A 14349-nucleotide genomic window follows, 5' to 3' on the forward strand; every position below is an offset into this window, starting at 1 on the left:
CACTTCTAGGTATGTGCATATCCATGCGAGTTCCAAGAATCCCAGAGGCACTATATCCCCTTGAAACTGCTCAACATGGTGCTAGGAATTGAAATTAGGCTTTTGTGAGAACAGTATGCACTCTTAACCACTGGACTGTCTCTCCAGCCCCAAGAGTCCTATTCTTACTCTGACAGAAAAGCTACCATGATACCGGATGAGAAGGAAGATACACTAGGTCTGGCTATGCTTTAGTTAGCTGCAAGTGTGTTTGCTAGCTTCCAGTTACTACCACACAACAGCAAAATGCAGTGGGAGAGTGCTGTACTTAGAAATCAAGCAGTGCTAAATTAAAACAATGTGCAGCTGAAAAACATTGCCTTTATTCAGAACCAGAAAGAATTTAAAAATCACACCATTATGAAAGTTTAAAAAAATATAGCACTCAGTGCAATGAAATACTACATTTAATTATTTTTCACTTAAGGCAGATTTCTCACAATTTACATGTGAGAAGTTAGCATGATCCAAACTCAACTATCCATTTCTCGTATCTTTCAATGTCTGCAGCTGATACTGACTTAGAAACTTTCTTTAAAGCCATTTCAAAATCCTCCATGGTGGTAGGCATATGCATTTCTTCTCTTGAAAGGTTTCGGATTTCTTCTGGAGTTAGACCCTCAATACGCCTTCTCATGGCCATCAAGGATGCATCCCTGGGTATTAAGTTTTAAAAAAGACCGAAGTGTTACTTTAATTGAATTTAAAAACTGTCAAATTCTCTAAGATCTTACCCACATTATATACATACATTAATACTGCATTGCAACTTACATTGGAAAACATTAATACTGCATTGCAACTTACATTGGAAAACAAGGCCTGCTTTGAGTTGCTTTAGCAGTGAAACCTTCCATAATGAAATAAGTATACTAATTAATTAAAGTAATAAATGGTAAATATACAGTCCAAGATAAAATAAAAAGATATAATAAAGCAGCTTACAATCGCATTTTCTTATGTGTTCAATAAAGAATAGGTATTTGGGATCTGGAAAGATGGTTCAGCGGTTAAGAGCACTGGCTGTTCTTCCAGAGGTCTTGAGTTCAATTCCCAGTAACCACATGGTGGCTCACAACCTTCTCTAGTGGGATGCCCTCTTCTGGCATAAAGTTGTACATTCAGATAGAGCACTTGCATTCTTAAAATAAATTAATCTTAAAAAAAAAAAAAAAAAAGGTATTCACCATGAAGATAGAAAGGGATACTAGCTAGAAAATTAAACATTTGCTCCATATAAGGGAAATCAGGTCAGGCATGTTTTCCCTTTCCCTTCTATTACAGAAACTTAACATCAAAACAGTCTTTCATAAGCTGGGCAGTGGTGGCACACACATGGGAGGCAGAGGCAGTAGATCTCTGAGTTCAAGGCCAGCCTGGTCTACAGAGTGAGCTCCAGGACAAACCAGGACCACTCTCTTTGAGAAAAAGTTTCATGTAGCTCAGACTGACCTCAAACTGGCAGTGTAGCTATGTATGATCTTGTACTTCTGATTCTGCTGCCTCCATGTCCTGAGTGCTAGGATTACAGTCCTTCACCACCACATCTTACGTGGTGCTGAGGACCAAATCCAAGGCTTCATGCAAGTTAGGAAAGTATTCTACTACCTAAGCCACACACCCAGCTCACGCAATTTCTTTCTCTGACCAAATTCATCTTTAACTGTGGTCACCATGTATGCACAGAGGCAGCAACTTCACTTGTATACATAATCTCTGACTCCCATATTCTGAGTGATGTGCTCACTTAGAAATGGGGAAGCTAGTATAGTCAAGGCCCTGAGACTTAGATTAGGGCCACACCTAGTTGAGTCAACTGGACAAAAGTTATTCCAGTTACCTTTAGGACATGGTGATTACATGTATTCATGACTATAAGACTACAGTATTACTGTGTCCTGTGAGTCATTTCCCATCTAACATTGCAGGGAAGCAATGCTTCTTGAAATTAGAACTTTCAAATGGACTGTGGATCATCAAATGCAAATATCTAGCCAACACCTGTTAACGCTAACTTAAAACCAACTTGTAACCATAAATATATTGTAGTGTAGAGTTGGGATTTTTGTAATGCCAGGGATCAAACTCAGGGCTTGCATGCTAGACAAACACCACACATGAGCTATATCTTCCAGCCAGTGTAGGTCATCTGCTTTAATATAAACACAACTGAAGTTTATGCTTACAAAAACCGAGAGTGAGAAATACACACCTGCATACATTGGTAATGTCCGCCCCCGAGTAACCTTCCATATTTTCTGCGATGCTTGCAAGGTTAACATCATCAGCCAATTCCAGCTCTCGAAGACTTATTCTTAGCAGTTCTTCCCTGCCTTTTGCTAACAGGAGAAACACAGTTTAAAATTTACATTCAATGGGAACACAATCTTGTGTGTTTTGCTCAAGCCTACTCTCTGATATAGTGTGTGTGTGTGTGTGTGTATATATTTTGGTTTTTTGAGACAGGGTTTCTCTGTTTAGCTTTGCACCTTTCCTGGGTCTCGCTCTGTAGCCCAGGCTGGCCTCGAACTCACAAAGATCCGCCTGCCAATGCCTCCTGAGTACTGGGATTAAAGGTGTGAGCCACCAACGCCCAGCCAGTCTGATGTGGTTTTAAGGATGATCTCATAATGGAACTTAGGCTGGCCTTGAATTCATCCTCCTCCTGCCTCAGCCTAAAAGTACTATGATTTATGGGCATAAGCTACCATGTCTGCCTCAAGCCCACGAAGTAGTAGAAATTGTTTTCCAATTCTTGGAGCAAGTGTGCTTATCAAGTTTTCAAGGCTTCCAGGTTCCAGATGTAGCCAAACACATGAAAGAGCATGTATCTGCCTTCTCAAGGAAGGCTAGTATAAATTTTAAATTATAAAATCTACTTGATAACTGGAGCTCCCAGAAAAGAGTCATGATACCTGATGGTAAAGGAATGTAGATTCTTTTCTCAAGACGCCGTCTTAAAGCTTCATCTATATCCCAGGGAAAATTAGTAGCTGCCAAAACCATAACCATTTTGGAAGGGTCATCATTTTCTGAAGCACCTCCAACACCTAAAAGGGTAGGGAGAATAAAAGTTACTGAGTGGGACTCAGGAAATAAAGCGCAGTTCTTTTTTTTTTTTGGGGGGGGGGGGGGTTCGAGACAGGGTTTCTCTGTGTAGTTTTGGTGCCGGTCCTGGATCTCTCTCTGTAGACCAGGCTGGCCTCGAACTCACAGAGATCCACCTGCCTCTGCCTCCCGAGTGCTGGGATTAAAGGCGTGCGCCACCACCTGGCAAAAGCTCAGTTCTGAACAGACTGAAATCTGTACATACTGATTCAGGGCAGTGCAGTCTCCCAGCCTCCCTAAGATTCAAGTGAGTGTGTTACCCAAGGAAAATGAAAGGTCTTGTAGTACACAAATATGTACAAATATGACCCATAAGAGATTTAATGAAAACACCAGCTCAGTTAATCACTTACCAGTTAGTTAAAAAAAGGAAAAGAAAAAAAAAAAAAAAAATCACTGGACATGGTGGTGCATTCTTTAAATTTCAGCACCTGGAGGCAGATCTCTGTGAGTTTGAGGCCAGTCTGATCTACAGAGTCTCAGGGCAGCCAAAACTGTGTGGACACTGTCTCGAAAAAACAAAAACAAAAAACCCTAACAGGCTGGACAGATACCTCAGTGGTTAAGCGCACTGGCTGCTTTTCCAGAGGACCTGAGTTCAATTCCCAGTACCATGTGGCAGCTCACAACTCCAGTTACAGGGGTTGTGACACCCTTTTCTGGCTTCCTCTGGTACCATGTATGCACAAGTTGCACAGACATACATGAAAACACTCATATACATAAACTGTGAATACATTTCTTAAAAAGTATTCCAAGTACATACATAACCTCTAAGGCCAATCTGTTTGCATTTATTTTATGTCCATTTGTTCTGTGACTAAAAATAAAGAATCAATATACATGCCAAAGAGAGGTGTGTGGATGCCATTATTTCTGACAGGTCTCTCACTCAAGAATAATCTATTGACTGCTACTGATCTCTATGCCCTGAACGCCTGCCCCTCATCCTTCTGGAGTTCATATCATACTAAATATGCTGCACTAGCACTACAAACAGCTGCTCCCATCCCAAGTCAGTCTATGCACAGACATGTGCGTACCGTCCATTTGAACCAGCAGCTCAGCTTTCACCCTTCGGCTTGCCTCATGCTCTTCAGAAGTTCCTCGCCGACTACAAATGGAATCTATCTCATCAATAAATATGGTAGCTGGAGAGTAAAATCGAGCCTAAAGGAAGAAATCAAGCAATACCAGGTTTTAGCATTCTGATTTTTCTTATTTAAAAATAATATGAGACTGGGATACATCCTAGTGATAGAGTGCTTACCTAGTATGCCTAAAGCCCAGTGTCACTGAAATAATTTATACATCAGGAACTGGGAAACATGAGGCTGAATGACGGCTTATAAGCACTTGCTGCTCTTGTAGTGAACCTGAGTTCAGTTTCCAGGGTGCAGATGGACAACTCACAACAACTCCTATAACTCCAGTTACAGGGGACTTGACATCCTCTTCTGGCCTTTGTGGGAACCAGCACACATGACACACAGGCACTCAAACATACACAGAAAATAGGAAGAAACAAATACTACACCTTTCCTCTTGCCTAATGGAAGAAAGAGAGGACATGGCATCCTATTTAAGTTAGTTTTAATTACATTTACTTGTGTGTGTGCATGTGTAGGGGTAGGAGCCACAGAGCATATTTACAAAAGGACAACTTGCAGGTGCACTCTCTCTCTCTCCAGCACACAGGTCTCAGGGGTCAAATTCAGGCTGACAGCCTTGGAGGCAAGCACCACTGAACCATCTCGCTGTCCCATTTTTTTTTTTTTTCTTTTTTGGATACAGAAACTCATGATTCCCAGGTATCCCTGATTTGCTATCTAGCTGAAGATGACCTTAAGCCCATTTCTCCTGCCGGGATTTCAGATGCACAGCTCTAAAATATAGCTTCTAATGAAAACACAGACATCTTTATCTCCACTATAATTCTGGCTCCCTCTCAAACAAACAAACAAACAAACAAACAAAAAAGTGTGCATGTGATAAATACAGTGTTTCCTGCACCCTAGTGATGATATGAACAACTGGTAGGTTCTAGGAAAAGCTTGGTTGAAACCATTCCCTTACATTATAGTATCTGACTAATAACAGAAATTCTAGTTAGATGGTTATTTTTTTTTACATAAAAAAATTCACAGGGCTGGAGAGATGGCTCAGTGGTTAAGAACACTGACTGCTTTCCCAGAGGACCCAGGTTCAATTCTTAGCACCCACATGACAGCTCACAACTGTCTGTAACTCTGATTCCAGGGGATCCGATACGCTCACATAGACATACATGCAGGCAAAAACACTAACACACATATAAAAACAAAAACAAAAACAACAAAAAAAAAAAAAACTAAAAAAAAATTTTTTAGAGGGCTGGAAAGATGGCTCAGTGATTAAGAGCACTGCCTGTTCTTCCAGAAGACCTAAGTTCAATTCCCAGTACCTACATGGCAGCTTGCAACTGCTTGTAACTCTACCTCCAGGTTATTGGACAACCTCACACAGATATACATACAGGCAAAACACCAATGCACATAAAAATAAAAATAAATAAGGTATAAAAAATACACTTTTTACATGAAGTATACTTTAATGCTTCTAAGTAAGCCATTAGACGAGTCCATTTTTATTGTGTTGTAAGCATATCAACAAGAATTAAACTGCATTCTGTATGTTGTCACACCAAGCAAACCCGTCATTTCTGATTCTTCTCAAGCACTGGGTCAGAGTGGTCTGCTTCAAGCAGAAGCTACGGCACACATGCCAAACTGGTTTTGCTTGGCTTAGGAAGGCACTGTGAAGAACTTTTGATGGACACCAACTGGTTGTGCCTTCTGGTAAGGGAACCCTCTGTCTGGTGTAATCACTGTTGGTAACATCCCACCGTTACAAGACTCCAACCCAGGGACCATTCAGACACAGCTCATCACATCCTCCTTCTAACAGATAAGGGCTTGAGGCACAGGCGTGTGACTCAAGACCAAATGCTGATCCGTGGACTTCTGCTTCAAGAACTGAAGTGAGGATGCATTCATTTCTCTGGCTTATAACTTCTTACCTCAGCCACCCCATGGGCGTGCCCAAAGTCAAACTAACCACAGTAGAGTGCTGAGATCAGAAAGATCTCTAAGGATGTCTGAACTAAGGCTCTCAGTAGGCCTATTACTGGGAAAGTAACTTTAAATAAGCCCTATAGAGCACACTTTCTGCTCAAGTTTAAAATAAAACAACAACAAACTAGACAATTACTTTTTTTTATGTCATAGGAAAAATCATGGATATTTTCATTAGACTCAAATGGTCTTATTTAAAGCACAGGTCTTTAGGGGCTGAAGAGATGGCACAGCAGTTAGGAACGCTGGTTCTCTTCAGTCACCCACAGGGCAGCTCACAACATGGGCACCAGACATGCACATGGGTGCACATACACACTTGCAGGCAAAGCACCCACAACACACAAAAGAAAATAGATTTTAATTTCCAGACAGATTCTCAACAAAAGAAAGTCTCACCCCACGCTCAGGAGTAGTTGGCCAACACCAATCAGACTCCATGTTTTTAGTGGATTTCTTTCTTTCTTCCTTCCTTTCTTTCTTTTTTTAAGAGAGAACGAAGGAACTGGAGAAATGGATTAGTGGTTGAGGACACCAGCTTCTCTTCTAGGAGACCTGGGTTCAATTCCTAGCACTTATATGGCTTAGAATAGTCTACAGCCCCAGTCCCAGGGAATGTGACATTCTCTTCTGGCCTCCTCAGGCACTGCATGCTCATGGTACATAAGACATACATGCAGACAAAACACCCATAAAGGAAAAAATAGTTTAAGTTTTTTGAAATGAGAAAGAAAGAACATGAAATTGGATGGGTGGGAAATGGGGAAACCTGGGAGAAGTTGGAAGATAGGAAAGAGTATAAAAATATACTGTATGAAAGCCTGAAAGAATAAATAACAGGCCTTGTCTGGCGCATCAGAAGTTCAATGTCAGCCACCCAATGATACATGACACTCTGTCTCAAAAAACTAAGTCAACTAATTAATTAGAACATAAGACTTAAGCACTGTACAACATTCACTCTGAGAGATTCTAGGGAAATGAGAACGTGTTCAAACAAGTACTATAGGCACATGCCTATAATCTCGTCATTCAGGAGATGAGGTAGGAGGGTTGCTGTGAATTTTAAGCTAGCCAGAACAATATAGCCAAGACCCCATCTCAATACAAAAATGAAGGGGTTGGGATTTAACTCAGTGGTAGAGCGCTTGCCTAGCAAGCACAAGGCCCTGGGTTTGGTCCTCAGCTCTGGGGAGAAAAAAATACAAAATGAAGGAAAAAACATCATCTCAAGCTGTAGGAGAGGCAGAAGTTTTAGGTCTTTGAGGAAGGGAGTCCATGTGAAATCCGGCCCCTGACTCAGGATTACAAGAGAAGGAACTCCAAACTACAGGCACTGGCTTGTGACTCAGCCAGTGTTCATTTGTCACTCAAGTAGCATACTCCTGTAGATGCAAAGGGGTTTATTTAACGAAGGTGAAGGTTCTCCCAGGCAGCTCGAGGAAAGCCTTTGTAAACCTCGGTAGGAAAACCACTGTGGGGTACAAGTAGAGAGCAAACTCAAGGCCCTGGGTTTGGAGAAAAGAATAATGGAGGCCAGCATTAGGAGGAAGCCTCTTCCCACAGGATAAATTAGTTTACATCAGTATAAAGCTCTATACTTAAAAGCATATCCAAAAGCTGGGCGGTGGTGGCACATGCCTTTAATTCCAGCACTTGGGAGGCAGAGGCTGATGGATTTTTGGTCTACAAAAGTGAGTTCTAGGACAGCCAGGAGTACACAGATAAATCCCATCTCAGAGGGAAAAAATAAAATTAATTAAATGTGTGTGTGTGTGTGTGTGTGTGTGTGTGTGTGTGTGTGTGTCTCCCAATAATTTTTTTTTTTTTTGAGCTGATGATCGAACCCAGGGCCTTGCGCTTGCTAGGCAAGCACTCTACCACTGAGCTAAATCCCCAACCCCATCCCAGTAATTTTTAAACAGGTAATAATCAAGCTCCAATGAGTTAAGATTTGTATTAAGCAATTTCCTTGTATCAGCTGACTTTCTGATAATACAGAAGTAAACTGCGTGTGTGCACGCAGGCATGAGTTCATGTGTGCAAAGGCATAAGTATGATAAATTTGGTGCCTCAGATGACTTGACATCAGCAGGGCTATCCTCAGTCTTCTGTAATCTCACTGCATTTTAATTTTAATTTTTTAGTATTCACTTATCTAGTGAGAGGATTTCACTAAGTCACTCTGGTCATTGTGGATCTCACTATGTAGACCAGGCTGGCCTCAAACTCATAGAGATCCATCTATTTCTGCCTCTTGAGTGCTGGCATTAAAGGCGTGTGCCACCACACCTGGCTTCACAGTATTTTAAAGTAAGTACATGCCTTGATTTGTTGATGCCAACAGATACTGCAGAAAAAAAAAATTACCTCACAAATACAGAAGACAGCCTGTATCTCAAGAAAAAAATGGAATTTATCCAATGTGGAGATACAGAGTGATCACTGTGGCTGCTGTTTGTCACCAGACCAAAGAATTATCTTTATAACATCTTTATGATAAATGACTTCCTAAATGACAAATGAAAATGTATATTATTAGGCCAAGTGGTGGTGACACACGCCTTTAATCCCTGTACTCGGGAGGCAGAGGCAGGCAAATCTCTGAGATTGAGGCCAGCCCAGTCCAGGACAGCCATGGCTACACAGAGAAACCTGTCTCATAAAACCAAAAAAAGAAAAAAAAAAAAGTACACTAAACAACTTTAATAAATACTCTGCCAAAAGAATGAAATATAGAGCCGGGCGGTGGTGGCACACACCTTTAATCCCAGCACTCAGGAGGCAGAGGCAGGCGGATCATTGTGAGTTCGAGGCCAGCCTGGGCTACCAAGTAAGTTCCAGGAAAGGCACAAAGCTACACAGAGAAACCCTGTCTCGAAAAACCAAAAACCAAAAACAAACAAACAAAAAAAATGAAATATAGAAAAAAAAAGAGAGAGAAAGAGAGGATCTGGAGAGATGGTTCCTAGCAACCACATGGTGGCTCACAACCATCTACAATGAGATCTGGCGCCCTCTTCTGGTGCAGGCAGAACACTATACATAATAAATAAATCATTAAAAAAAGAGAGAAAAGAGAAACTCAAAATAAGAATAAAAAAATTAATTCAAACACTGGGTCATCAAAATCAAGGTTGGAGAGATGGCTCAGTGGTTAAGCGTTGTTACTGGACAACCATTGTTGTTGCTAGACAACTGGAGTTTAGTTCTCTGCACCCACAAGAGGGCACTCATAAAACAAACACCTGTAACTCAGCTATAGGAGATTCGGCACCCCCTTCTGCCCTCTACAGGCATCTGCCCTGGTGTACATAAACCCTCACATAGACATACACAAATGTACACAATGAAAAGTAAAATTAATCTTAAACGCAAGGTCACTGCACAGCAGATAGCTTGGAGGTGATCTAAGTTCCATGGCTGCTCAAGAGTCTCTATCTTTGGCTTGTTAAATATAGCACTTAAGTCATAACTAAGCATGTTTAACAAATGTAATTATGAAGCTGGCGAGATGGTTCCAGCAGATAAGAGCACTTGTTGCACAAGTGTGACCCTGGAACCCACATAAGGGTGGAGAGATTGTTCCACAAAATTGTCCTCTGATGTCTACTTGAGTGTGGTGGTACGCGCTGTGCCCCATCACAAATGTGTGTGTGTGTGTGTGTGTGTGTGTGTGTGTGTGTGTGTGTGTGTGTATACATACAATAATAATAAAATTTAAAACAAACCAACTAATCCTAATTACTTTAGACTCTTACAGCACATTAGTAATGCTAATGCCATAGTGGACAGATGCTCAGAAACTAGCCTATGTGGCTCCACCTCTGGAGGAAAGGAGATCAACAGAAACCAAGTCACTCATGTTTCCTATCTATGTAAGTCGGAGGTCAGGAATCTCTGAGAGAGCTCTCTCAAACATTACCATTTCAAACAGAAGACGAACAAGCTTCTCGGACTCTCCTCTGTATTTGGAAGTCAGAGTTGATGAAGAGACATTGAAGAATGTTGTCTTGCATTCTGTAGCAACGGCTTTAGCAAGGAGGGTCTTTCCAGTGCCAGGTGGGCCAACCATCAGTACTCCCTGTAAGAGTGTAACAGAGGATAATCAAGAGTGTAAGCAAAGACTTCACCGCCATTGCTATGTCCTCCCCATTTTTGTCTTCTGAGGAGGACAAGCACAAACAGGGCCCTGACCTCCTGGGCTCCAATGCTCCTCCTGCTCTCCTCTCTGGAGATGTGGGACTATCAGGGGACACCTCCTGTCCTGAAGCTGCCCTTGTGCTAACATAATATCAAGTATCAAATCATACTAAGTTTATATGGGACACTGAGACAAAGAGCAAAGAGAACAAGGAATGCTATTCCATAACCAAGTTTTACTTTAGGGGAGAGGAGGGTGAGAGAGGATCTGTGGTTGGCATGTAAAATGAATTTTAAAACTTTCAAAGAGAAAAAGAAGCATATGCCATCACTCTTGCCACAAATACCTGGCACAAAAGGAAGATAATCACATTAAAAGTTTGGAACTTACTGGGCGATAGTGCCTCACGCCTTTTTGTTTTGTTTTGTTTTGTTTTGTTGTTTTGTTTTTGGAGCTGAGGATCGAACCCAGGGCCTTACGCTTGCTAGGCAAGCACTCTACCACTGAGCTAAATCCCCAACCCTGACTCACACCTTTAATCCTAGCCCCTGGGAGGCAGAGGCAGGCAGGTCTCTGTAAGTTCAAGGCCAGCCTGGTCTACAGAGTTTCAGGACAGCCAGGGCTGTTACACAGAGAACCCAGTCTCGAAAAACCAAAACCTTGGAACTCAGTTAAGAAAAAGGAAAACAAATAATTATTATTTATTAATCATTACAAAAAGGTTAACTATTAATAACTGGCATTTTAAAGAAGCAGATGTTTACTCTTAACCCACATTCTTTTAAACAGCTCCTTTTCATATCATCCCAGAATTTTCAAAAAAAATGCCATTATCAGATAAAAATATTGCTATGACAAATTATGCGATGCACCAAATGAAATGCGTTAGCCAACTGGATCATGTGTGCAAAGAGAAAGAAGATCATTCTAAGTGTGCTATGTGTACCTCTTACTCTGGGAACCCTGCATTGGTTTGGTCAAAACAAAATTCTGAATAACACACCATAAACTTTTTCTTTTTCTTTTTTTCTGAGATAGGGTCTTACTTTAATCCAGGCTGTCCTGGAACTCAGTATGTAGCCCAGGCTTACCTGCCTAAATTTCCTGAGCGTTGGGATTACAGACTTGAGCCTGGTTTAAAATTTTTCCTTATTCCACTTTTTCCAATGAGTAAGTAATGGCTGGCTCATCATAGCAGCAATGCCATTTACGCAGACAATGCCTAAGGGTACCAACTTACTTTCCATGGTCTCCTAATGCCCTTAAAGAATTCTGGCATCCACATTGGTAACACCACTGCTTCCTTAAGCAACTTTTTAGCTTCTACTAAATCAGCAATATCATCCCTGAAAGAAAAGATACTTTATCAGCCAACCTTTAGATTATATATCCAATCCTATAATCATCATCCTGGAAACCATCATCTGCATAGGATTTTAGCCACAGACAAAATGCTCAGTCTTACACACCAATCAGTATACATAGAGGATAACCTTTGGTTTTAGTTCTTGACAATAATTTCAGTTAAAATTAGGAGAGCATAGATCTCATTCATTCATTCTCTGTGCTGCCAAGCTAGTGTAAAATTCGTGATGCCATATGACCTAAGTCAAGGTTTAAGCGCTTCCTTAACTAAAAAGCTTGGAACCATACACATGTATGTATGTTTGCATACACTTCACCACGAAAGCATTCTCTAATCCAAAATCCGTCCAGATTATTTTCAACTGAAACTCTCCAACTTTCTAAGGATAATGTACTTGCTTGCTTACATAAATGTGGCTCAAGGCCCTAGCCTGGAAAAAAGAATGACGCAAGCCACAGCAGAAAGTCATTTAACTCTAACTTGAAAATATATCCAACAACCAGGCGGTGGTGGCGCACACCTTTAATCCTAGCACTCAGAGGGGCAGAGGCAGGTGGATCTCTGGGTTTGGTGCCATCCTGGTCCTAGAGCTAGTTCCTTGACAGCCAGGGCTACACAAAGAAACCCTGTCTTGAAAAAATGAAGGAAAACAATCAAACAAACAAAAATTAGAGGGGGCTGGAGAAATAGGTCAGCAGTTAAGAGCACTGGCTGCTCTTCCAAAAGTCCTGAGTTCAATTCCCAGCACCCACATGGCAGCTCACAACCATCTGTAACTCTAGTTCCAGGGAATCTGACATCTTCACATAGACACACATGCAGGCAAAACACCAACTCACATAAAATAAAAGTAAATTATTTTAAAAAAGTGTGGATCTTGGTGCATTTTTGGATTTGATTTTCATATTAGGGATGCTGAACATGCATTATCATTGACAGCAACTTATGGTATATCCCATAATTTGAATGCCTTAAAAAATGGCCATTAAAAAAAAGAGTAAACAGGGCATACAGCAAATACAGCTGCTATGCTTCCAACTTTACCAAAAGGCAGATGCCAACATTAAAAGAACATCAACAAGCTGGGTGGTGTTGACGTAAGCCTTTAATCTCAGTACTCATGAGGCAGAGGCAGGTGGATCCCTGTGACTTCAAGGCCAGCCTGGTCTACAGAGTGAGATCCAGAACAGTCAGGGCTACACAGAGGAACCCTGTCTGGGAAAAACTAAAAAACTATATATATATATAAAGAATATCAACATCATTATGAATTCTCCCCAGCCACTAGAATACCTACTAGTGTATGTAGCAAGTTTATTATGAAAATATTTTTATTGATGAATATAAATTACTAGAAATTTTTAAATATTCTAAAAAATACCTATTAATCATCTATATTTTAATTAAAAGTATGCGCCAGAATGTAATTTGTGGAAAAGTAAGCTTTTATAACAAACTAAAAAGGTATAATCCTTTACTAGATATAAATAAAGGTGAGAATCTTGCACTAACAGCAAATAAAAGCAGTATCTAACATAAGCTATAGACATGAACAAGATGCATTCATAAAAATCTCCACTCAGGGCTAGCGAGCTGGCTCAGTGTGTAAAGTGGTCACAAACAGGACTGAGAACCTGATCCTCAGAACCCACAGAAACATGGGAGAGAGCAGAGTCCACAAAGTTGTCCTCCGATCTCCAATCTGTGTCACAGCACATGCTCCACCCACCACACACACACACACACACACACACACACACACACACACACACAATAACGACAGCTCTTTTGTTGGTGCTTTGGATTTTTTTGAGACAAGGTTTCTTTCTGTAGCCCTGGCTGTCCTGGAACTTCTCTATGGACAAAGGCTGGCCTTGAACTCACAGAGCTCCACCTACCTCTGCTTCCTGGGTGCTGGGATTAGAGGCATGTGCCATCACCACCCAGCAATAATAAAAGTTTAAAACAAGCCCGGGCGGTGGTGGTGAACGCCTTTAATCCCAGCACTCGGGAGGCAGAGGCAGGTGGATCTCTGTGAGTTCGAGGCCAGCCTGGTTTACGGAGCAAGATCCAGGAAAGGCGCAAAGCTACACAGAGAAACCCTGTCTTGGGGGGAGGAAAGTTTAAAACAAGCAAATAAGCAACAAAAGCAAAACCTCAACCTTTTAACCTTTTAAAAGAATCTCAAGGAACTGGAGATATTCAGTTGGTAGAGAACTCGCCTCAAATTATGAGACCCTGTGTTCAATACCTAATCTCTCTCTCTCTCTCTCTCTCTCTCTCTCTCTCTCTCTCTCTCTCTCTCTCTCACACACACACACACACACACACACACACACACACACACACACACACAGAGCCTGGAGAGATGGTTCAGTGGGTAAGGGCATTGGCTGCTCTTCACGGAGTGCCAGGTTTGATTCCCAGCTGCCAGAATGCAGCTCACAAGCATCTATAACTCCAGTTCCTAGGGATATGATGCCTTCTTCTGTCCTTCAACGTCACTGCACACGTAGTGCACAGGAAAAACACCCATCTATATAAAATAATAAACTGGGGTTGGGGATTCAGTTCAGTGG

General features: G+C 41.4%; 1 protein-coding gene across 1 annotated transcript in view; it reads right to left on the bottom strand.

Annotated features, from left to right (window-relative positions):
- Window positions 1–340: 340 nt before the first annotated feature.
- Katna1 (katanin catalytic subunit A1) overlaps window positions 341–14349 on the bottom strand; it is a 33742-nt gene continuing 19733 nt past the window's right edge. Inside the window, exons 6-11 of the mRNA XM_036169018.1 lie at window positions 11645–11750; window positions 10186–10344; window positions 4191–4317; window positions 2955–3089; window positions 2252–2378; window positions 341–695 (exon numbers count right to left, since the gene is read on the bottom strand). Coding sequence (XP_036024911.1) covers window positions 497–695; window positions 2252–2378; window positions 2955–3089; window positions 4191–4317; window positions 10186–10344; window positions 11645–11750 — 853 coding nt within the window. The 3' untranslated portion in view covers window positions 341–496. The remainder of the gene's footprint in view (window positions 696–2251; window positions 2379–2954; window positions 3090–4190; window positions 4318–10185; window positions 10345–11644; window positions 11751–14349) is intronic.

The sequence above is a fragment of the Onychomys torridus genome, chromosome 19 (genome assembly GCF_903995425.1).
Source record: "Onychomys torridus chromosome 19, mOncTor1.1, whole genome shotgun sequence".
NCBI lineage: Eukaryota > Metazoa > Chordata > Mammalia > Rodentia > Cricetidae > Onychomys > Onychomys torridus.